This window comes from Aureobasidium melanogenum (assembly GCF_000721775.1).
Source record: "Aureobasidium melanogenum CBS 110374 unplaced genomic scaffold scaffold_3, whole genome shotgun sequence".
Lineage (NCBI taxonomy): Eukaryota > Fungi > Ascomycota > Dothideomycetes > Dothideales > Saccotheciaceae > Aureobasidium > Aureobasidium melanogenum.
The window spans coordinates 649,500-672,383 of NW_024470055.1; the positions used below are offsets into that span (position 1 = coordinate 649,500).

At 49.2% G+C, this 22,884-nt stretch overlaps 6 protein-coding genes across 6 annotated transcripts; 3 read left to right on the forward strand and 3 right to left on the reverse strand.

Annotated features, from left to right (window-relative positions):
* Positions 1-800: 800 nt before the first annotated feature.
* Positions 801-7,037, reverse strand: M437DRAFT_41413 (uncharacterized protein; the record flags this gene model as incomplete). The annotated part of the gene is made up of 2 exons (XM_041020378.1): positions 801-6,384; positions 6,445-7,037. 2 exons carry the CDS (start codon positions 7,035-7,037, stop codon positions 801-803), a joined length of 6,177 nt encoding a protein of 2,058 aa, XP_040882826.1.
* An 856-nt stretch (positions 7,038-7,893) lies between these two features.
* On the forward strand, positions 7,894-8,376 carry M437DRAFT_41810 (uncharacterized protein; the record flags this gene model as incomplete). The annotated part of the gene is made up of 3 exons (XM_041020447.1): positions 7,894-7,945; positions 7,998-8,091; positions 8,142-8,376. The coding sequence occupies 3 exons, from the start codon at positions 7,894-7,896 to the stop codon at positions 8,374-8,376; spliced, it is 381 nt and encodes a 126-aa protein (XP_040882827.1).
* A 205-nt stretch (positions 8,377-8,581) lies between these two features.
* On the reverse strand, positions 8,582-9,643 carry M437DRAFT_63350 (protein required for fusion of vesicles in vesicular transport, alpha-SNAP; the record flags this gene model as incomplete). Its single annotated transcript, XM_041024239.1, has 3 exons — positions 8,582-8,821; positions 8,880-9,518; positions 9,602-9,643. 3 exons carry the CDS (start codon positions 9,641-9,643, stop codon positions 8,582-8,584), a joined length of 921 nt encoding a protein of 306 aa, XP_040882828.1.
* Positions 9,644-9,856: 213 nt separating this feature from the next.
* M437DRAFT_72667 (uncharacterized protein) lies at positions 9,857-10,417 on the forward strand (the record flags this gene model as incomplete). The annotated part of the gene is made up of 1 exon (XM_041025893.1): positions 9,857-10,417. The coding sequence occupies one exon, from the start codon at positions 9,857-9,859 to the stop codon at positions 10,415-10,417; it is 561 nt and encodes a 186-aa protein (XP_040882829.1).
* Positions 10,418-11,213: 796 nt separating this feature from the next.
* Positions 11,214-12,479, reverse strand: M437DRAFT_32278 (UDP-glucose 4-epimerase; the record flags this gene model as incomplete). The annotated part of the gene is made up of 2 exons (XM_041019230.1): positions 11,214-12,114; positions 12,235-12,479. Coding segments are annotated over 2 exons (1,146 nt in total), but the record flags the coding sequence as incomplete, so codon positions are not given.
* Positions 12,480-14,451: 1,972 nt separating this feature from the next.
* Positions 14,452-22,275, forward strand: M437DRAFT_40707 (uncharacterized protein; the record flags this gene model as incomplete). The annotated part of the gene is made up of 6 exons (XM_041020238.1): positions 14,452-16,731; positions 16,783-16,957; positions 17,007-17,617; positions 17,675-17,937; positions 17,987-18,152; positions 18,202-22,275. 6 exons carry the CDS (start codon positions 14,452-14,454, stop codon positions 22,273-22,275), a joined length of 7,569 nt encoding a protein of 2,522 aa, XP_040882831.1.
* Positions 22,276-22,884: the final 609 nt, after the last annotated feature.

Consider the following 22,884-nt stretch of genomic DNA (forward strand, 5'->3'; position numbering starts at 1 on the left):
CAAAGAAACATTGCATTGACACATCTCAAAGACCAACACTTTCTACTAGGATCCAGCCACCAACACTTGGATTCTTTCACAATGACCACGTTTCTTCCAGTTCTCGTTCTTATCTAAAAACCGCTCTTATGGTTCATACCATCTCGAACAAGGACATCTGAAGATACCTTGTTTCCCGATCCTACAAAAGCCCTTTCAGAGAAAGCCAGATCTCATTGCAAACACGCACCCACTCCCGTCCAGGGAGATGGCAATGGAAGTTGAATCATGACAGAACTGGCATGCTCCTAAGACCTCGACCTTACCGACCCAAACGAGCAACTCACGTCCATGTCCGCATCGTAAAGACATGTCATCTCTTAAGAACGTACGGCGTCGTAAACTAGGCTGTCGTATTGCAGTAATGGACACAAGAGACAGAGAGACTCGCAGGAGTGTAAAGCAGTAAACAAAAGTTCCGAGCCTGCACTGGTCGCTGCTGACACGTTGGATATCTCCAATCACGAGGAGCATCTGAAGTATAACCATCACAATGCAGCATGTATTCTCCTTTCCAGCACAGACCCGCTGAGATTACAGGAAAAGAGCGCTCTCAATGTAGAGACTCTGTACGTAACAGTCGTTCCTGCATTTTTATAACCACTCAAGAAACAGCCCTTCGAAGCTGGGATCCTTCCTGAATTCATTATTCACAATTTCAATAATGGAAAGTGCAATAATTGCTGTATAATACATTTTTCGAGAAGACAGGCTTTAAGCAAGATCCATAACATCATAATAGCAATAGCTTAATCTATACACTACACCAAGCCTTCCCATCCCAGACCCTGCATACCAGTCATCACTTCATCGAGTCCTTGTCTCTGTATATCTTGTTCCTCAAGCTCCTCGTCCTCACCTTCCTCAATCTCAACTCCATCGACAGCACTTTGCACGATATTTTTGCCACGACACACAACAACGTTGTAGCTGCGTCTGAATAACTCAAAAGAAGCTACGACTCTCAGACTTTCCTCTTCAACGCTTCCAAAATCTGTCTCCCAGTTTCGTGATGGTACTCTTGCGAGTGTTTCGGCAAGATTGCGTGAAGCAAAGTCAAGCGTATCTTGCCAAGGACAGTAGATACCCTCGAGCATTGGCGCATCAGGCGAAATTTGCACGTCCGCAAAGGAATCCATGACGCGGGTGCTAAACTCTTCGCCAAATGCCATGAGACGGCGGAGCAATTCCATGGCGCCACTTGCCTTACCAGTAGCGCGGTGCACATACTCGACAAACGTGAGACTTTGTTCCGCAAGATGGAAGATCGCTGCGAGGAGACGTAAAGGGCCGACGTCTTGCAATGTTGGCTGAGACGGGATTGACATGGCAAAGTGATATGCTGTCGTGAGAACAGAGCTGATGGCGTCGACGTCTAAATCCACGGCTTTTTCGTCAGCAAGGTCTAGATCATAGATTATGTCATAGATGACCGCAGCACTAGCTTCAATGAGGGGCAGAGCTAAGACACTGCCTGGAGTGGAACTGTGTGAACAGTGAATGTACGGCGGTAGCAGAGCCGTTAGTACCACACTCCTGAGTCCTCTTGATGCGTCTCCGATCAGAGCATCATGCATCTGCTTGGTGAGATATGGTTGCTGGTTCTCAGAAGCTGCGCGCTCACTGACTGTTTGAACAAAGACAGCAAGTTGTTTGCGGGCGCGATTGTCTTCCAGTTTGGAATCATAGCTTTTGAGCTTTGCCTTGACATATGTCGGGTCATCGAGGGGAAGAGGGAAAGCGGCAGAGTCCACAAAGAAAGGATCGATAGGACAGATGTCCGATGTGTATTGCTGCATCAGCGATATGATTGACTGGACGAATTCGACGTAAGCTCCTTTGACAGTGTCGTAAGATGAACCGCCAAGTCGACCAGACATGTTTTGAAGTTGTTCGTATGTACTGCGCATGTGTTGCATAGCAGCCTTAAGCATATCAACATACTCTCTTTTGCTGTCTGACATCGTCGATGAATGAGAGGGATTGAGTGAGGTATGCATATTTGACAGCACACTACTGATGAGACTGATTCGCCGCTCACGGAACTCAGCTGAGGTGATGCGATACTCGCCAGTCTCATAGTTGGCAGCAAATGGCAGATTGTGCAGTAATGGCTCCGAGGTGGCTTTCTCTAGCAGACTTGCCGTAAGGCGGTGTTGGAACTTGAGCTTCGATTCGCGCTCGAACAACGCGACGAACCAAGCTTTCATGAAAAGAGTTCGATGGTTGTAGAGGCTTGACCTGTCGCTCTTGATGACAGACGCAAGGAAATAGCAAGTGTATTTGTGCCTCTGTTCGGTCTCTCGGAGCTGGAACCATGAAGATGTGCTGTAGACATCTAGGAAGCTTGACCAGTCAAGAACATTCTCATTGATCAACTGCTGCGCAGTGGCGATCCAGACATCAACAATCCTCTTGAGAAGCGCATCATCAGGACTCTTCTCCGAGCCAAAGCATGTTGAGAGAAGTGAGGCGAGAGGTTCTTGCAGGAACGCCACTTCTGATGTCTTCGGCTCTGAGTTCCCTGGCTCTTCCATGACCTGATCCATGAAGGACCAGTCACCATAGTCCTGGCTGTCATCACTGCCTGGCTGACTTTCTTGCTGTATTGGTCTGCATAACCTGGTTTTGGCGACAAGCAGTTCATCAACAATATCCAGTGCCTGAACAATAGCAACGGAAAGTCTGGGCTGATCCATGTCGAACAATTTCAGCACCTCGATCACATTAGATTGCTCGGTGACATTGCGAACAGCAGACCATGACTTTGAGATCTTGAGAGCATTGCGCATTGCCAATAGCAGATCTTGCAGAATGGCAAAAATGCTTCGTTGATTGGCTGTGACAGTCATCTCGAGCATCTCAGGCGTTATCTCAGACGACCCTCTGGATCTCGCCGCGGTATACTGTGCTTCTGCTTCAGACCTGGCAAGTCGATATTGAGATATCGTGGTTGAAACCATGTCTCTGTACCATGAAGCCAAGACATCCTGATCATTGAATTTTCCACTTTGCGAAAGCTGGTAACGAGCAAGCATGCCCCAGGCATGGACGCTAAGCCGACAAGCTTCTCGATGCGAGTTATCATGGTCGACCAAGTCTTTGATCATCTGCAATCGAGGTCCACAGCCATTTGGCATAACCCAATACAGTGTACAAAGCAAGTCATGATGATTGCGTAAGGCATTGAGTGCGATGTGAGTGACCTCCTGCTCTTTCCGGTACGTACGGCCATGGTTGGGAATAAATCTCCATGCGAAACCTCGGACTTTGTTCTTAGGCAAGAGACCTTGTAAACCCCGCAAGCCAACTACAAGCAACTTGAGGAAAATGTGGAATGCACAATCGGATGCTTCGAGCTCGATCGTCGGGTCTGTGTCAAGGTCTTCGAGAAAGCGTGGTGAACCTTTACCTTCTTCCTTATGGAGTTGCGAAAGGTTGTTGCCAGCAAAGAAGTCGTATATCGTACTCAGTGCAGTCTCACACCTGCGCCAACTCCAGCGCGTGATCAGATGATATACCCTGGTCAGACATGCCCGTACATACTCGTTGAGCGTTGGACTGCGCGCTTTGCTGGTTGCCGGATACAATTCAAAGGTGCGCTGCAAGAGCATTTTTACCAAGTTCCAGTTATCATTGGCTGATGAAAACCTGCTTCTTGGTCGGAAAATGCCTTTCGCATCGATCTCCAGAAGAGGTTGAAGACAAAAGGCATCGTACCATATCTGATCAAGGGAGTGGATGTTGTGCGCCTTTGTAATTGAACGACCTAAATGTGTGCTGATGATGTCGGAAAGCTTGGTGGGTGCGTTGACAGTTGTAAGTGCATGGTTGACAACGACAATGCTCGTGATAGCAATATCATGTGCCTGGATTCCAGATTCGCGTCGAGCGTGCTCACGATTTGTCTCTAAAAACTCGCGGACAGGAGTGAGTCTCGGCGGCAGCGCTGCGGCGATGATCTTTGTGCTCAAGCGAACAGACTTTTCCATGAGAACAGCCTGCAACCTGAAATCAGCAGCAGGATGTTGCGATATGCGTACTGATTGTACAGTTAAGCAGAGCAGGTATGACAGTGAATCCACCATGAGTCTGTCAACGTGAGTCTGTATATCCGGGCGGGATTTCAGAACGATGGTTTCCATTTCGACCATGTCTACAAACTCATCGACAAAGCGGGAAAGGCGGCTCAAGCTAGAGGATCGATCGATGGAATCCAGGAAGTGAAGACAGCCTGAGAGATACCTCACAATAGATCTCAAAAAATAGTTGAAGCGCGCAGTGGTATCTTCCATGGCAGTTCGTCGCATCTCCGTGCTCTCATATCCGCCGAGACTGTGTAGATCTTCTGTGCAAGCTGACAGTATGAGATCAAGACCGGCAGAGACGTCTTCATTCCAGGCACTCCAATGCAAAGAGCGACCGGCTACTTCTACAGTGATTCGACCAGCGGGGACATCAAGGTCGCGCTTGCGTAACGTCAAACAATCGTTGAAGTCTCCACTGCCCACGAATGTGCTAGTAGCGAAATAGGTGCCAACCTCGAGCGGTCTGACATCGAAGTCCGTAGGGTAACAAGTACCAAAAGGACCCAGGCCCTGTAGAATTGCCTTCTCAGGAGAATTATCCAAGATTGTGTTCTCTAGCTCTTGAGTCGGACCAGAGGGAACATCAGCTGGTAGAGGCTCGTTCGGCTGACGAAATCTAGTTGTTTCGACATCAATTCGTCGAGCTAGTCTTTTGCGGATTCGTGAGTGTGAGACGACATTATCAGTGCCTGTCATGTTCGTATCTGGGTCTTCTGGAACAGAAGCTTCCGGCAAGTCGCCCTTGTCCTTGAGGAAGCGCTCAAGCCTGAACTTAGAAGCTGGCTGATCCCATTTGTCTCGAGCGAATATCTCCATCAAGCGGGATGGAGGTGCAGCGAAGGTAAGCGGATCAAGGTCAAGGTTTGTGCTCTGGGCTACGCTCTCTAGCTGCGCAGGACGCATGCGGTGATCACGTTCGAGCAGCTTCCGCTGATTTGCTCGCAGCAAATTTTGAGCCGTACGCTTTCGCGCAGGATTGCCTTTCTCTTGGAGTTGTCGAGACTGTCTCGACTTCGTGACCATGAGCGGTCGCGGTTGACCAGGCCTGCGGTGTTGTGAACCACCTGTTGTCACTGAGATTTCTTGATCATTTGGCACTTCAGTCAATGTTGAGTCCTCGACGTTATGAGCACTAGCATTGGAACGCGAATCTTGAGGTGGAGGAACCCAACTGCGATTCAAATTGCCTGCTCGCCAGGACAGTAACGGTTCGAGGGCATCTTGGGTATCTTCCCTCGTAGCCAGACGGATGTCCTTGTTGGATGGGCTGTGCCGGCCATGATCAGGCCGATTCCGGGCTTGACGAGCAGCGAGACGCACGAATTGAGGTCTAGATACTGCTCGTGGTGATTTTGGATCATTAGAGGTGGTAGCATCCAGGATACTCAGTTTGACTGGCTTTGGCTTCTTTGCAGCTGACTTTCTTTTGATGCTCGGGCCTGGCTCATGACGCGAGGTTGACTTCTGTGCTCTTGAATGAGCCGGAGCTTTTCGCTTCTGACCTGATTGAGCCTGATTTAAAGAAGACTTCGTACGTGTGAACGTGCTTGGAAGCTTAGATTGTTTCTTCTTGCCACCGGGCTCTCTGAAGCGAGCTCTTCCGCTCGTCGGAAGCATATCATCAATCTCGTCATGCTCGTCGACTTCCAATGGCTCAAAAGGCCGACCTGAAGGGCGTCCAGTAATCGGTGATGGCAGTCTAGTCTGGAGCAGTCGAGAAGCTGGCAGTTCTGGAACCGAGCTATCTGACTCGGAGTTGTCAGAAAATATCACATAGCTGTTCTGGCGAGCTGTTGTGGCAGAGGCGCTTGTCACCTTCCGTTGAGCAACGCCTCTGACAGGAGCTGTTGGTCTCGGTGTTGCATTCTGAGCTTCAGAAGGGACAACCGATGGCGATCGTTGTCTAATCTGTCTGTCGAGTTTAAGGTACGAGGCAGGCAGCACACCCCTAATCTTCCGCGAGTAACGCAACAACTGTCTGTCTACCTGATCCGATTCGGATGAGGAGCTGGACTCTGCACCAGAACCTTGATGACTGACAGCTTCTTCGTCGGACGATATAACTACCTGACGAGGGCGTCTGACTGATGTGGAGGCCGGCGGCTCAGGCGAAGAAGGAAGTGGTGTAGGAACGGCTGTAGGATTAACACCATGTGGAAGCCTGAAGCGAGGGGGAGCGACATGTGTAGGCTCCGCATTTGCTGGACTCGATGTCCTTGGGGGTGATGGTGGTAGTAAATCCTGGTTGGAAGTTCCGCTTGTAGTTGAAAGGACGCGATTAAGACTCAAGGACTTTAGTTTTCCTCTAGCTCTTGACGAAGGTAGCATGCGTCCATTCTGGTTTGTGTCAGGAGTCTCGAGAGTCTTGCGGCGCTTGTAATGAATTTGGGTACCACCGATGACATGACGACGGAGAGCAGCATCGATGTCGGGAAATTCGTCTTCGTCGTCTCCAGCGATGAGGTTGGACAAGTCAAGACGTGGCGGCTGATTGTGGACAGACGAGGCAGAAGAGTCTGGAGGAGTTGATTCCTGGGTGTGCTCGTGCTGGGGTCGTCGTGGCTGACTCTCTCCCTGACGAAACTCGTCATCCTGGGAATCATCCTGATTTCTTGGACGCTGACTATTCGTAGCAACTTGGATGGGTCTTAGGCCACGAGCTTTGAGGGCACGACGGTACTGCTCGACTTCGAGAAGGTAGGGATGTAGTTGAATGGCCTTCCGTGCACGAAGGTTGCGTCGTGGTTGTTGAGCGGTAAGGGCGGCGAGATGTTCATCAGATAGAGAAGTGATGGCACTTTCAAGGGCGCCTGCCTCAGGCTGGCTAGGAAGTCTCGGGATCGAATCATTCGTTCGTGCCGTACTTGCGGGTAAGGGAAAGAATGGTTGTGGAGAGGATATGAGCTGCATATCGACGTCTGACAAGTCAGAACTCGAGACAGACAAGCGTCGCTCGGACTGGGAAGGAGCGACCAGAGGAGCTGAAGAAGATGGAGCCTGTCCTGGTCCAACCTGATCCGTGACCAACTCCTCGATATCCATGAATCCGTCATCTTCCTGCACATCTTCTTGTACACGATCTTTGGTGTTGACTCTCTTGATCCTCTTCAAAGCTCCAGGTCTGGATTTGCGGCTATACGTCCTGACATTGTTGTTGTTCTCTGGCGGTGAGTCTGCCCTTCTGGATTGGGTGATCAAGACTATTGGTTGCCCGGCCAAAGGCTGCTGAGAAGCATGTCGTGCATCGAAGTCATCTTGCGGCAGGTCGAATGTGGTGTCCCGGGCAATTTCTTCCTCTGAAGCCTGAACAGGTTCGGCAGTCGTTGCATTCGTAATGGATTCCTGGGTTTTCGACACACTCTTCGCATTCTCGTTCTCCTGATCGTCAACCAGCTCGACAGAAGCACATCGCTGATTGTGTATAGTTGTTGTGCTCGGCGAGGCTGGTGTTATAATTGTGTTGGCATCCTTGTCGTCGACCAGAGAAATGTCGTCCTCATCCGAGTCCGGGACATAGCCTCGATCTCTCCATTCGCTCATTTGACCTCGCCTTCATGTCTTTTTTACCATTATCAAAAGATATCAATGATTCTGCATTGGAGACGCGACCTGGACGCGTTTGCCAATTTCGAGATGGCGAACGAGACGCGCCTCGGCACGCGACCGTTCAGATCCCGACGTCACCAGTGCCAAGACTTGAATACAGAAGTTCGAGAGCTCATCATCGAAACCCGAGTGGTTTGTGTTATACAGGAAATCAGAAACAATGAATAGATTGGTTGCACCCGCACTAGCCACCGTCTGCGGTATTGCTACTGGTACGTCTTCTCTCAAGGCCTCTTTGATATGCCTTGCTAACGCCCATCACAGCAGTCGCAGCATTCCAACCAGAGCTGCAGAAGCAAGCAGCAGAAAGAGAAGGAAAGAACGTACAACAATTCCAGCAACAACACGGTGGCGCCATGTAATATTTTCCCGATCAGATAACCTCAATTTCTTCCTAATTGTTCATAGTCCACCAACAAAGGCCGACCACGAGACTCCAGACATAAACAATAACAAGTCCATTGGAGCAGAAGTGAAGCAACACCTTCAAGACGCAAAAGACGAAGCCAAGTCAACGATACAACATGCACAACAGACAGCAAAGACAGAAGTAGCGCCAAAGAAGGCTTGGTGGGGTCTTGGTATATTTGGAGCCAGTCAAGGAGGCGAGGAAAGTCCAAGAGAGAATGGCAAGACAAATTAAGTGATACCAAAACATATTACAAGCAACAAGAAGCCACATTTTCGATGTGCTGCAAGGTGGATGTCGAGACCATGATGGTCACCGTGACCATGAATAGAGAAACTATGAAGGATATCAAAAGGTATAAACGCCAGAGTAAAACCTACGCCTCCCATTCCTGTATTTGTCTTTCATTCCTTCCATCTTTCATTCTCTCCTCAATGGTCTAAGAGAAGTCCTCATCCTGGCTCTCAATCTTCTCCTTGATCCTCAGCAGCACTGTAGTCTGCCACTTGTTCAACTTTTGCATTTGGTCGAACTGGTACAGGCGGTCTGCAAATTGGTCCTGGTCTCCACCTTCCACGGCTTCCTTCAGGTCGTTAAGGAGTTGGAATTCGCGGGCTGAGGTGAACTGAGCGTACTTGGAGCGCCATTCGTCGAAGGCACGCGATGTGGCTACCATGTCCTGTAGCGCGAAAAGATTAGTTCATGTATGCTCGAGAGCAAGGAGTATCTCAACATACACCGGTGGCCAAGTGACAGATACCAGCTTGGAAGAGGTAGTTCTTGATGTTCCAGGCAAGAAGGTTGTTGTTCTGAGCCTTGTCGGCTGCTGTCTCGTAGCCTTCGATAGCACTTCTGTAGTCGCCCTCCAAAGCTTGCAAGTCCGACAGGGCCAGAGTAATCTTGTTCTCAAGAGCAGGAGCGGGATCTTGCTTGTAGCACTTGAGGGTATCCTTGTATGCCTCAATAGCCTTTGCGTTGTTGCCCAACACTTGCTGGTAATGCGTAGCCAAACTCTCAGTATTCGTAGCCGCCGGTCTCCATCTTCCCAACTGCTTTTGCTTCTGAATAGCTTGCTCCAACATGACTGCCGCCTTCTCTGGCTGCACCTCGTGATACAGCTTAAACGCCTCGTTGTAGATATTAACAGCATCAAGGGGCTCTTCCAGATTCTCAGTACAGATCCTGGCGGCAGACTCGAGTGCAGAACCGCCTTGGGATACTGCAAGCGAAATGGTTTCGGGGTCGTCGATGGAGGTGAGTTTTACGCGGTAGGCGTTTGCGGCTGTGCGGTACATTTCGACGGCTTTTTCGTATTTCTCTTGTTTGCCGCCAAAGAAGGAGAAGCCGCCTGAGGCGCTCTTTTCTTGCTTGATTGCCTGTTTTGGGGTGTCGTGTCAATTCAAGGGGTTCGAAGATGAAGAGTATGCATGAGATCAGCTCTCAATAGGAATAAACATACCTTGTTGAGCAGATCCTGCTCGGCTGCGAGTGAGGAAGCCATGGTTTTGCGAATATGTGAGATGTATAAGCTCGAAGAGAAATGTTGTCTTTGTGGTATCTGGGGGGTGCTTGAGCAGCAACAAGCACCGAGTCGGCGCTGACGTATCCGGACCCTGCCCCGCTGTGATTGGCCGACTCTCCCAATTATTTACCATCCACTTTCATCTCTATACACCTTGCACTCCAAAGAACCAGACGATATACACCAAGCAAAATGCCGCCTCTATCATTACGGACAACTCTACCACGCCACCTGGTCCACCGCGCAAACTTCCACACCACAAGACCCACACGCTCAAAACTCGACGTCGAAGCTCTACTCGCAGCACCAACCTGGTCACTAGACACTTTACTCCCTTCCTCCTCTTCTACTTCGCAAACACCGACAATCACCTCTGCTCAACTACACCACCTCCTCCGCCTCTCCGCCCTCCCACCTCCAAAAGACTCTTCCGAAGAACAAAAAATGCTTTCCTCATTACACTCCCACCTGCACTTTGTCGCCGAGATCCGCAAAGTCGATGCTACAAATATTACTCCGTTACAAAGTCTTCGAGACGAGACTAGTGCAGGGAGGAAGGAGCAAGAGATAGGCTTGGAAGAGTTGGAAGAGGCGTTCAAGAATGAGGATGTCAAGGGAAAGTACTATAAGAGGATTAGGAGGAGGCAAGAAGAGGCGGAAGAGGGAGAGAGTGCAAGGACTTGGGATGTCACGGCTGCTGCGAAGAAGAAGGTGGGGAGGTATTTTGTTGTTGACGGTGGAAAGGAAGGGTAAAGGGCTTTAGTTCGGGCAGGGTTGCCCCACTGACATCCATGTTTGCGACAAGTGAATGCTGTGATGCTCTACCATGGTTTTGCCAGATTCGAAGGATGCTTTGTGTTCAGAAATCAAAGTCATTTCTGGAGTAGGATCGAAGTCGTGCTCTCATACTCGCATGGCCGCCTCCTCCGCACGTCGATTCTATCTTGTACGCGGAACGCAGATGGATAGGTACCTACCTTGTCACATCATGATGCAAACAAAGCCATGAGCAATTGAATCTAGATCAAACAAGTGTTGCTGAGCAAGGAAAAAGACAAATGTTTCAGTGTAATAGTCTATATACACATATCTTGTCTTCAAAAGTCAACAAGATCTATTTCGATCTCACTGGCAGCGTCTTGCTTGTTGACGGACTATACATTGGTCCAAGATCAAGATCTTCTTCCTCTTCATCGCCCTCGACAATCGTCTCGGTCTTGTGTGTTTCGCCCCAAGCCATTGTGAACCTTGGAGCTGCACCATGCCCTGGGCCATGACCACTTGACAAAGCGTAGTTGCCGCCAAACTGACTTTCCTCATCCTCAGGATTAGTGGAGCACACTTTCTTGAGCATGCCGGTAAAGTTGATACTATGCGATGACCTGCGGCGACCGCTGGTGTCCACCGTAGGACTGGTTCGATCGATCGAATTCAGACTAGTCACGATGAAGCTGTCAAAGTCTTCTTCGCGTTCGAAAAGTCCAGTAGCTACCGACTGGCGACGCATTTCTGAGCCGCTCATGCCCGACATGGTTGACAAGCGGCGCAAAGTTTCGTAACCAGTGGGGTTGGCGGCTGCCCAGTTGAAGACGTCGCGGCACATGTCTTGCAGATCAAATTCAGCGCGCCAGTCCAGATCAGAGGCTGCCTTCTCTGGTGATGCCGTCACTGTACCCAGATCCCCTGCGCGCGCCTCACCAACGGTGAAGGGGATGGATGTGCCAGCTGCATTGCTGAAAGCCTTGATAATCTCGAGCACAGAGTATCCTCGACCGGTGCCTAGATTGTAGACATTGTAATTGATGATTGCATCTTGGCTGTAGGGTTCTTCGCCCTCAGGCACTGGGTCAGGCTGTTTTGTGGCTTTACGTAGCGCTGCTAGATGACCCATGGCAAGGTCGCTGACATGGATGTAGTCGCGCACTCCCGTGCCGTCAGAAGTGTCGTAGTTAGATCCAAACACATGAACGCGACTACGACGACGTTGATATGCCTGGAGAATTACGGGAACAATGTTGTTTGGTGTACCCTTGGGATCTTCGCCGATCAGTCCGCTAGGATGAGAACCCGTGGGATTGAAATAGCGTAGTGAGATGGCATGGAAGTTGGGGTCTGCAACGCAGCAGTCGTTGATGATCTCCTCTGACATCCACTTGGATCGTCCGTAAGGATTGGTGAGAAGGCCACCTCCAGTGCCCTTGCCGGCAACCTGAACAGTTTCCTCTGTGATACCAGCTTCATGACCAACACCATAAACGACGGCGCTGGAAGAGAAGATGAGCACGTTGACAGCATGAGCTTTCATGGCCTTGAGCAAGATTACGAGTGCGGCGACATTGTTCTCGTAGTACTCTATGGGCTTCGTAATGGATTCTCCGACAGCTTTGAGAGCGGCAAAGTGAATGACTGCTGTGATCTTGCCCCAAGTGGACGAATCTTTGGTTTGTTGACTCTGCTGAACTCTCTTCGCCGGATTGAGAACATATTCGAACATGGGATAGGCTTTATTCGCAGAGACATCGCCAATGCTCACAGGGAAGACGATCCCCTCAGTGTTGATCTTCTCGGACTGCCAGAATTCGAAGACTTGGTTCATGGCTCGTGTGCTTCGAATGTCGGCTTGATGCAAGAAGATTGGAGGCACAGCTTCCGATTGTTGAAGACGCTGAGACTCGGTTCGAGCAATGTAGTGTACACGACAGAGAGACTCCATATGACTGTTGCAAAGATTGTCGATCACAACGACAGCAACACCTGCATTGAGCAGCTCAAGGACTGTGTGCGAACCAATGTAGCCTGCTCCTCCCGTGACAAGACATACTGGGAATGACTTGATCTCTGCGCGAAAGCGTTCCGCCTTCTTCTGAAGCGAATCGTCGACTGGACGGTTGGTAGATGACATTGTTGAAATATTCCTTGTGCAGTTGTGCGTGGCCACAGATATCGGATCAGTCTTCGACTGGCACAGGGATATTGTTGCTCCCTCCTGGCTGGTGTAAGGATGATTTAAGAGTCCAGCCACCTCATCGAGTTTTGCAACATGTCAGGTTCAAGATACATTCTCCATAGCTCCGGCAAAGAAGCTATGTCCCTCTGTTGCATCATGGACTCCATCTTCCAGTCGTCAGATCTGCGATCTCGCGACTGCTGCGGTTTGATAGAGCTGTATTAGACTTCGAGACCAGTCAGGCAAAGTTGTGATGGAGCTCAAAAGTCAAGCAAACGCTCGCGAGCAGGCTGTACAAAGCCAGCGCTGAAGCATCTCTAGTGATGAACGTCTAAGCAAGCGTCCTCTTGTCTAGCGGGCCCACAAACAGTCCAAGGATCGGAGCATATTGACCATGGATAATCAATTCGTAATTGACCTCAGACCGGGTCCACATGTATGGAGACTTGGCTCGTCTGTCAAAAAAGATTTGGTGAATCTAAGAGCGTGATTGGAATGGGTCTGAAAATATGGATGGGGAAGCTGCGAGGGCAGACAGACACGTCGTCCCAATGAGGAAAGTGGAGTGAGCCGCATCAGCAACACCGCTTTGCAACTTTCGACTTCAACTCTCGAACAACCTTCTGTTACGTCGCATCGCTAGAAAGCCGACATCATCAATATCGTATGATGGTGAGACGTCTCGAAGCAGGCCATTCGGGTCCTTGATGTTAGCCATGCAGCGGCAGATTACGTGCTAAAGATTCTCCGTTTGCTTGAGTTCAATTTGCGCAACATAAGGCCTCAGCTTTCGACTCACATCGCGGACCGCCTATGCAAGCAACCCAGTAGATTTTCAGAGAGGTGGGAACAGGTCAAGATCTTGTGTTCGCTGAAGGTTCAGAAACAAGATCAAGGTAGGTGCGGTCTAACTTTAAAATAGCTATACTTCGCCGATGCTGCTCTTGAAGAGGCATATGCCATGAAGCTCGGCTGTACGTTTTGTGGTTGATGGCACGTTCACGGACGTCACTCGAATCACTCGAATCTTCTTTCCATCTCAAGAGCATTGGCACGCAATGCTCAGTCGTTCTTGCGAAGGCGTGTCGACGCGCACTCAATCCATAAGTTGCGAGTGCCTGGATACTGTACAGTCATGGCATCCTTCTTCCAGCCCTCTTTGACTGGGTCAGATACCAGTGTCGACAACAGCACGAGATTCCTGATCAACTGGAATGCGACCCTCAAAGGCTCGCAGCTCACGCTGCACTGGTATCAAATCCTTGTCATTTCACTTGGGGGTGCCTTCCTCGTCTTTGGGCTCTCAAGCTTCATCATAATATGTTTTCGAAAGAAGCATCGTCTAAAAGAGAGCTCTTTAACACCTAGCATCAAGAGGTTGATTCAGCTCCCGAGAGCGTGGACACGGCCCAAGGGTCCATCGCCAAATACACAGAAAGACAGGCCAGTCGTCTCTGAGAAAGCTATGCCTGGCGCGGTCTTCTCTTTGCCCAAATTATCCCTAGTTAAGACGTTCTGCGTGTCCGAGTATGAGATACCAGTTCACAAATTCCGATCCAGCTTCGATCTACACGTTATTGGCTTGACTGGCGAGAGGAAATTTGACACAACATCAGAGCGGCAAACGCCAGAATCCATTGGTTTGGTACACAGCCATGAAGAGCCGAGTGCACAGTCCGCCAATGGCACCGATGAAGGTGCACTATCATCGCGATGCTCGAGGCAATACTCTCTTGGTAGTACGGCGCCCACTACAGCTCAGGACTCCATGCACCCTCCCAGACCTTCAGCTGAGTTGCAGTCAGGAACGCAAGGTCCGACCATCTTCTATGGTGCGTTGATGTCTACACCCGGGCTTTCCGATAAGTCTCTCGAAAGCAGGGCTGCATCAATCAATAGCCTTCGACTTAGACAGGGGCTACAAGGAGTCGTTTTATCTTACAGCCGCGATGACTCGGCTGGAAAAATTAATACGCTGTTGATCGCTTTGAAAGACCTGCACGTCTCGGTGATTCTGAAAGGTGATCCGGACCTGGACATCGTCGATTCAATCTCTTTCGCGCTCATCGATGGTTTCATGATTCAGAATGCGTGTATTCTACCTGACGGTCAGCGTCGAGACTTTTTCCGCGCAGTTCAAGTGCGAGAGTGCATTGCGAGATGCAAACGTCAAATGGAACATCGTCCGGATTTCTTCATGGGCTTCCTCGAGGTCTGGATGATTAGACCTTCAGCAGCGACCCTACGCCGGGCATTCAAGCTGGCAGACTTCTTTGGAGCTGTTATTCAAGTTCAGGCCGTCTCACAAAACAATACACGTATAGAGATGAGTCTGAGTGGCTTTGACTGGCTAAAAAGGCCCGAGATCGTTAATCTGCAGAAATGCTGGTCGCAGAACCCCGTGATCATGGATACTTTGAGTACGGAAGTGGATACCACATCTTTGAATACTCAAAAGCTGTCCGAGGTTCTGAGTCCAGCGGAAAATTTGCTTTCACTGGCGCCTCTTCCTCCCGACCTTCTATTGGTTCAGAATGAGCGGCTGGAAGATGTATCTAGCCCCAAGTACGTTTCAAACGCTTTAAGAAGAGATAGCATCTGGAATGTGACAAGCTGCGGCGCGTCACTCTGCAAGAAGGGATGCTACAACCTCCGAGACGAGATTACCCAGGAGCAATATGAACGCATCTTACAAACCCAGCGCCGCCTCAAAGATCTGCACATGCTGCAAGTTTACGCAGATATCGAGATCATGGCAATTTCAAAAGTTTTAAACACAACGCTGAAAAACTCATCTTATCCCGAACTGCTGCAGAAGCTGCTTGATAAGTTTACCGAGGGGCGTGTGAGGATCTATAGGGGTCTTGACAGTGGATTCGGCCTTCCTGACGATGGCGGGCACATGATTGGGCTTTCAGATGATTCCCTAGAATATGGCCACGATGTCGTTGATATCTACATTTCACTCAAGAACGCTTACGACGCCGCCACGATCTGGCATGTATTTCTCGCACATAACGGGATAGGTCGTCTTCAATGTTACGAGGATCAACTTTTGTTCTTCCCTGGCGCGCAGCTTCCGAAAAGCTTACAGCAGGAGTTGGGCCAATGCACGGAAGCCGAACTACTTTCCATCATCCAGCAGATTCGGCTGAGCAAAATCGACCATACAATACACAAGGTGATCGTCGAAACATGCGTCAATGCCTTACTCGAGGATAGTAGAAGAAGCAGGTGGACAGCCTTACACTCCCGAGCCTGCCTCGACGGCTCATTGAGTATGCGAACACTAATTCAGATGCGTCTTGAGCATTTTGCGAAGCAAGGCGCCCGCCAACTTCCTGAGCTGGACAAGTTGGTTGAGCTTTCTGAGCTCCTTGCCCGAAAGTTTCAGGATGCTTTATTTGCTACCGATCGACCTACCTTAAACCAGCTGTCAGCTCCGCTTATCGATGCTTACAATACCATTGGTATTACTCGACCGTCTGGTAGCGTACTAGATCTTTATGGATTGATATACTTCTGTGTTCTGCGTAGGCTCGCCTTTGAGGACGTATATATCGAAACGACAGACCGATGTCCGCTATTCTTGCAACAGCGTGACCAAGCTGGAGTCTTTTCTGAATTATGGGTTCTAGGCTCGCAATGCAAAATTTACTTCGGCATCCAGCCACGAGCGCTGGGAGAGGTCATTTATGATAGATACTACGAGTACCTGACGCTCCATCCGCCTCCACCTAATTCATGGGATGGTAAAGATGTCTTCACTGCTTATTCCAATACCGAAGCTCGAATCAAGCTGGAAGGCCATGGAGTAATGACAGGGTCTGGCTCGCCTGTGGACCTGCCTGGACAGGCACCTGGGTTCAAGCTTGATGAGCCAGAGTCAACAAAATACCTTGTTGACGCCGCCAGCACATTTGGTGCCCTGTCCATTTTCTGTTTCCCAGCTATGATTGACGTCCTGTTGCTGACATTCGTCGGTCGAGGTCTCTACCTTACGGTGTTCATGGATCCTAGAGCTATACAAGTGGCCAACTATGCCATTCTGACTGCTCTGCTAATGACTGGTGGTATCACTGGTTGGGTTGGCAGCACTGGAGGGTTCTATCTCTACAATGTAAGTCATGAAATCATGAAAGGCGCTCACTCCAGAAGCTAAAATGTACAGTTTGCATTCGACAACATGTCGTACTTTATTGTCCAGCGTTTCTCGGCGGCTTTCGTACTGACCACTATTGTTGCCTTTTGTGGCTTCTTCGCTTTTGGTGCTCAGGTCTCCTGGTTCGATGGATTTGTATATCTGATATATCTCTATGCTCTGACGACCTTCCTAAACTTGTTAGGTAGGTGTGAGAAACCGATGTTGAGACGCCGCTAATAATTGTCTAACAGGCATGTTTGCCACGATGCATCGACTAGGTTGCCCTCTAACTTCTGGTCGTACGGCGATGTGGAGGTGTATACCTATACTGTTCATTTCACCTATACTCACCACTTTTGTCAACGGACACGATCTGTTGATCTACCTGCTCATCATATACACCTTCGTTATCGCCCTCCTCTTTACCTTCCGAAATCTCCTTCATGAATGGACCACCTGGTTGGCTAAAGTACCGTCAGTGAAAGAGAAGGATCTGCTAGCGTGGTACAACTCGAAGATGAAGAAAGAGCAAGAGTCTTCGTCCGGAGGCGACTCGCAAGAGATTGCGGCCCGCGCTCGTCTCGCTCTTCGATTAGCAGTACATGGATTCCGTAACAGGAGCTTCTTTCGTCGAGCATTCAATCCTGAGCCCGAAATCGATCCTTTCGTCAAGAAAATGGGCATCGGGCATCCGTATGCGCTCTGGCTGCTCGAAAAAGAGGCTCTCGGGGCAGAACTGCCTGCCATATATACGACAACCTGGTTTGTGCAGCTTGAACTCGCATTCACCAATCAGCGACAATTGGTGCGAGGCCTCAAAGAGCACAGTCAATTCATCACCTTTCGTTACTCGAAATACGATGTGAGTCTTGGGTCAGCCATATCCCCCATTCGTTAAATTCTGCTAACACTCGCGCAGCTGGGACAAAATGTTGGCTTGTTCTTAGGCGCACTCATGGATCGATGGATCGATCTTGTTATGAGCGCGAGACGACCAGAGATAGTGACATACTTCGACGATCGAGCGCGTTACGGAATCTGCTTCGGAGTTCTTTACTTCCTCTTTGGTGCCGTTGCGGTTGACTTGGTTTTGCAAAAGTACTGGCCCCTCATGGATGTACTGCCAGGGACAAAAATTGCCGACCTAGACGCGTATGCTGAGGCCAAAGTTGATCAGCAACGGTGTGTTCCCTTCATGTCAGTATCACAAAGCCATACTAACAATTTCAAGGGCTCGCAACAAGCATTATCGAAACGCACTAATGGAACTCTTGACCTATCTGGCTATCGACTTCGGGGTCGTAACCATACTCCTGTGGGTCTTTGTCGTTGATCATAGATCGATCATTCTGTACTTCTTATACATTTCAGGCTATACAGGAGTATGCTTGTTTCAGGTAGATTGGGGTCTGAAGTAGTGCATCTTGCAAGCTAACCTCTCATTAGTTCAATCGATGTTTTACCCGAGACCCAAAAGCTCATGTAGTGGCAGTGCTGGTATGCTGCGCTGTGGGCTTTGTTGTCGGATGCATACTTCGAGCAGTACCTTCGACAGTGGATCTCTTCTACGACTTTGTTATAGGCTTGAATATCACCAGCGTCTCAGCTGCGATTGCCACGTTCTTCCTTACTGGCTGTTTCTCCTCGTTAACTATTGGAATCAATGGACCTATGAAGAACATCAAGAGAGACCGTAAAAAGACAGAGAAAGGCCCTTCGACTAGCGCCAAGTCCCAAGTGAACCTCTGGGCGACACTTTTCAAAACTCAAACCGACACGCTATGCAATCTGTCACATACTACGCACCGCAAAATTCTTCAGCATTTATGTCTTGACATTGACGTCAACCTACAATGGACCAAGATACCGGATGATGTACGAAGTCTTGTAATATCGCGCGTGTTAGGTGACACCGGTCATATCTCTGCCGCTGTCCGGACATGGTTAGCTGCAGAATCGAAAAGTATTCAACAATTCGATACAGAGCTGGAACGATGCTTGCATGATTATGAAAGCAAGAAGGCAACCATCAGCAAGGAATCAGATAACGCTTTCAAAGTTGCTGGCTCGTACAGAGATCCAGAATTGACCTCAGTGTTGGGCAGAGAGTTCGGAGCAGTGACGAAGTTCAAGCGTTGTGTCACGACGGTCGGGCTAACGATTTTCGAGATCGTGAAATGGACTGCTCTCATCTCAGGTGGGGCGTCAGACGCTAATCGAGAACTATGGTTTGCGCTGAGGAACAATCCAGCACGCAAGCCTTTACTATGGATATTGCTGAAGGTCTGGAAAGCATGCTGGTTTCTCAAAAACTTCTTTACCTACCTGTTTCTGATTGTCGGCAAGCCATCAATGTCTTCTTTCCTGGAAATGAAGGATCGTGGACTTCCGAGAACGTTACATGGGAATACTATCACAGTAGACACACCATTCTCAAAAATCACTGGTTTCCTCTCTCGCGATGGTGGTGGCAATCTATTAGTCTCCATTTTTGATGGCATTCACAAGGATCTACCCGAGTCGCAATCATTGAGAGCTTTGGCTTTCTACGACGAAGCTTACCGAATTGTTCGTTATGAGACTGATCCCGGAAGTCCTGAAAGCAAAACGACCTCAACTTTCGAGTATGAGAACAAAGAATGGAAACGCTGGCCGAGCAGAAGAATCGTTCATGCGGCAGACGGTCCTAAAATCGAGTCTCTTTATGATGAACATGGTCGCGTGGTCAGTGGGAAGCTGTTTCGTGGCGACGCAGAGTTCTCTTTCGAATTTGTCTACCAAAAAAGACCTAAGGGAAATGCAGAGATCCTTGGAGCGACATATACACAGGAAAATGCCGAGGGCACTTCTCCGGTGATAACCGTGTACTGGAGCGTGCAGCCCAGATCCGGTTCAGAAGAGGTCGAGAATTGGACTCCATCTGACAAGATCAGGCGACTCGTGGCAAAATTAGACGGGCAGATTTATGAGACCAAATGGGTCTACAAGCACGCAAGAGATCCAGATCTCGAAACAACCATAACAAAAGAGAATGGTATGGTGCTTTCTGGCGTAGATGCTCCTGCGGCCATTCTGGAAGATAAATTTGGCCTGCTCGAGAAGCCGAAAGATATATCTTTTGACCACATCGATTTGCTTGTGCACCATCCCTTACGTTGGCTGGCGCGGTTCCCGAAGCACGAAGCTGAATTGTCAAAGCCCTCTTCACGCTTCATGTCGCTGGTGCCATTCGGCTATTCTGAGAACAAGAAGAAAGTCGTTCGTCAACGAGTACCAACTTCCGTTTTGAGAACGGCTTTATGGACATCTTGGGCCAAGCCACCTTATCTTGATGCAGTCTCGGCATGCTTTCTAGATGAGATGATTTTGCGCAAAGAACCACTTCTGAAAAGATATTGGGATCTTCGAGACGCCGGTCATCTGTTGGAAGCTGCGCACGTTCTTGACGAAAATCTGGATGTGATCAAATCTGCTATTAAACCATCTGCAGAAGCATCTCAGACTTGTCCCCTTCTCATCAAGGTGTCTGACTTGTTTGTGATGGGCTTGGGCAAAGATGCAAATCAAGTCACAGCTCGTCCAGAGGATGCATATCATGATACTCCGACCCAAACATCTGTAATTTTCTCTGACAATGGCTGCTGGCCCGATAATCCAGGTGGTGTTTCTAATTGCAGACGCGACTTGGTCAATGGACATCAGACGATTCGAGGCCATTGTCTAGCCGAGTCCGCCAACGATTTTGGGATTCCTCGTTACCAGATTGAGAATAATATCAACTCCTTGAAGATCCTGCCTTTGTGGGGCCTAGATGGGAAGACAGCATATCACGGCGTGCTCGTCAATCTTCTACAGACTCAAATCGACGAGAGAATTTATGGGACACGAATAGAGGAAGATATCAAGGGCATCTTTATCCCTCTGCTCACATCATTCGTCAAAGGCGCACGAATGAGGCATTATACCCGCGGTGATTTGATCACATTCAGTAATGTGATTCTTCAGATGAACAGGTTCTTCGAGAAATGCGATTTCAACAAGACTTGGAACCACAAAGACGTCTGGGATGCATGGGTACAAGCCTGGCTCATCGATTACCAAGACCCAAATATTGGTAATTTCCGAGATTGCTTAGAAATCGAACAAGCTTCTCTCAGCGACTTCAAGGATGCTCTTGGTCTGTACATCTGTTACTTCTTCATCTATTCTGTCGAGCTCCCGGCAGAATGTCCTACTGTGTTTCAGAGCACACATCACGGAGTTAGCAGCCTCTTCGGTATGCTTCTCAAATATCGCCGTGGAACTACCTGGGGTATCTGGGACCATGCGATTTTATGGCGAGAGACATGCCTGAATATCAGTCCAGCGCAATGTTTACTACCAATTCCAGTCCAGTCTATGCTTCTTGCTGGCGTCAAGCTTGCATGTCACCTGGCATATACTCATGTTGATATTGTCTTGCCATGCACTTCAGTGTTCAATCCTGATTGGGAGGCTGATCTCGGCACGGATCAAGGACTACGAGGTAGTAAGAAACTCTTCGCGCGCAAGATTGATCCCATTGTGAATGGTATTGGCAATATGGATGCTTTCCAGCCGGTCGCCGAGACACGCAGTAAGCTCCCGACATGCGTCATGCTTTCGAATGTTCAGTTCATCAAGGACGTGAAGAATGCCGTATTGGCGGCAGATGTCATTGTCAACAAGTACGGCTTTACCGATTATCGTTTGCTTGTCTATGGTGCTCAAGACAGACAACCGAGTTATGCGTTGGAGACGACTACTCTCATCAACACCCGCAACCTCAGCGCTAATGTCACACTCGCTGGCTTTGGCTCACCAAAAGAAGTTCTCAAAGATGCCTGGCTGTTCATGAACTCTTCTCTCTCTGAAGGTCTTCCTCTAGCTATCGGGGAAGCAGCGCTGTCAGGCATCCCTATCGTCGCCACAGAAGTTGGTGCAACTGCTCTGGTTCTCACCGATCCTGATGACCCAACGAGACGTTACGGTGAAGTCGTACCTCCGAATGATCCGGAAGCACTGGCAAGGGCGCAACTGAGTATACTCAGCATGCTAGGTCCTTGGGCGCAATATACGACTGACAAGATCAAGCCGCCACCTCTGCCGGACATTTTCAAGCCCGAAGACGTCGCGTGGATCCTCGCAAGGATGTACGAGAAAGCAGAGGATCGTCGTGCTCTAGGCCTCAGACTACGAGATGTCGTTCTCCGCAGTTTTCACGGCCAGAGATATCTTCGCGAGCATGAGCAGATGTATTGGATACAACGTTGTTGGTCAGAAACTCGTCGGTCAGCTCACAAACTCAGCCGACATCCACCAGCAAACTCAGCCTTTGGCGAGTCGAACATATTCGAGTACGATGACGCTGGCGATACTGGAGAAGATGCTAAAGCGCGTTGGCAAGACTTCCAGTTGGATCTCCTCAAAGCTAATACTCATCCGCCGCCACGTAAGTATAGATTGGGTACGTATGACAGGGGGATGTCGACAATGGGATGAATTGGTTATTGGGTGTTCGGGATCAAGGGGTATATAGTTTGTCAAAGTTCATATCGTTCGTATGTCCGTTTCTTCTTGGCCAGAAAATCTGTATTTGTTTTGCATGAAGATGATAGCGATGCTTGGAAACACTTTTCTTTACGAATCCCCAAGTCAACGGCTCTATTTCAACCTTTGCGCTCTGATATCATAGGGATTCTACAAGGTGCGTTTGAAGTGATCGATTTCAACTAAAGCCCAGTTAACCACCCCACATACTACTTCACGGGCCGCCTTGCAACTTGCAAGTGTCGCCCTGTTCAAACCCGTTTGTGCTATAGTGCGTGTAAGTCCCGAAGGGGCTCTCTTCACCCACATTCGAAAAGTCAAATGATCACACCAGGGGTACAAGATCATCTGATTCGCTCTCTCTAGCCTATGCACATAGCCGTTTTGAAGAAAACATCTTCTGCTCAGAACGGCTTCCCTCAATCCGGCTTATCTCTGCAACGAACAACATTTTCCAAATCAAATTGATATTGGCAAAAGCAGACTGTGTACTATATATCATTGAGAATGCCACTGCCAGAAAAGATAGCCTCATTCAGATCGCGTTCACAACTTCGATTG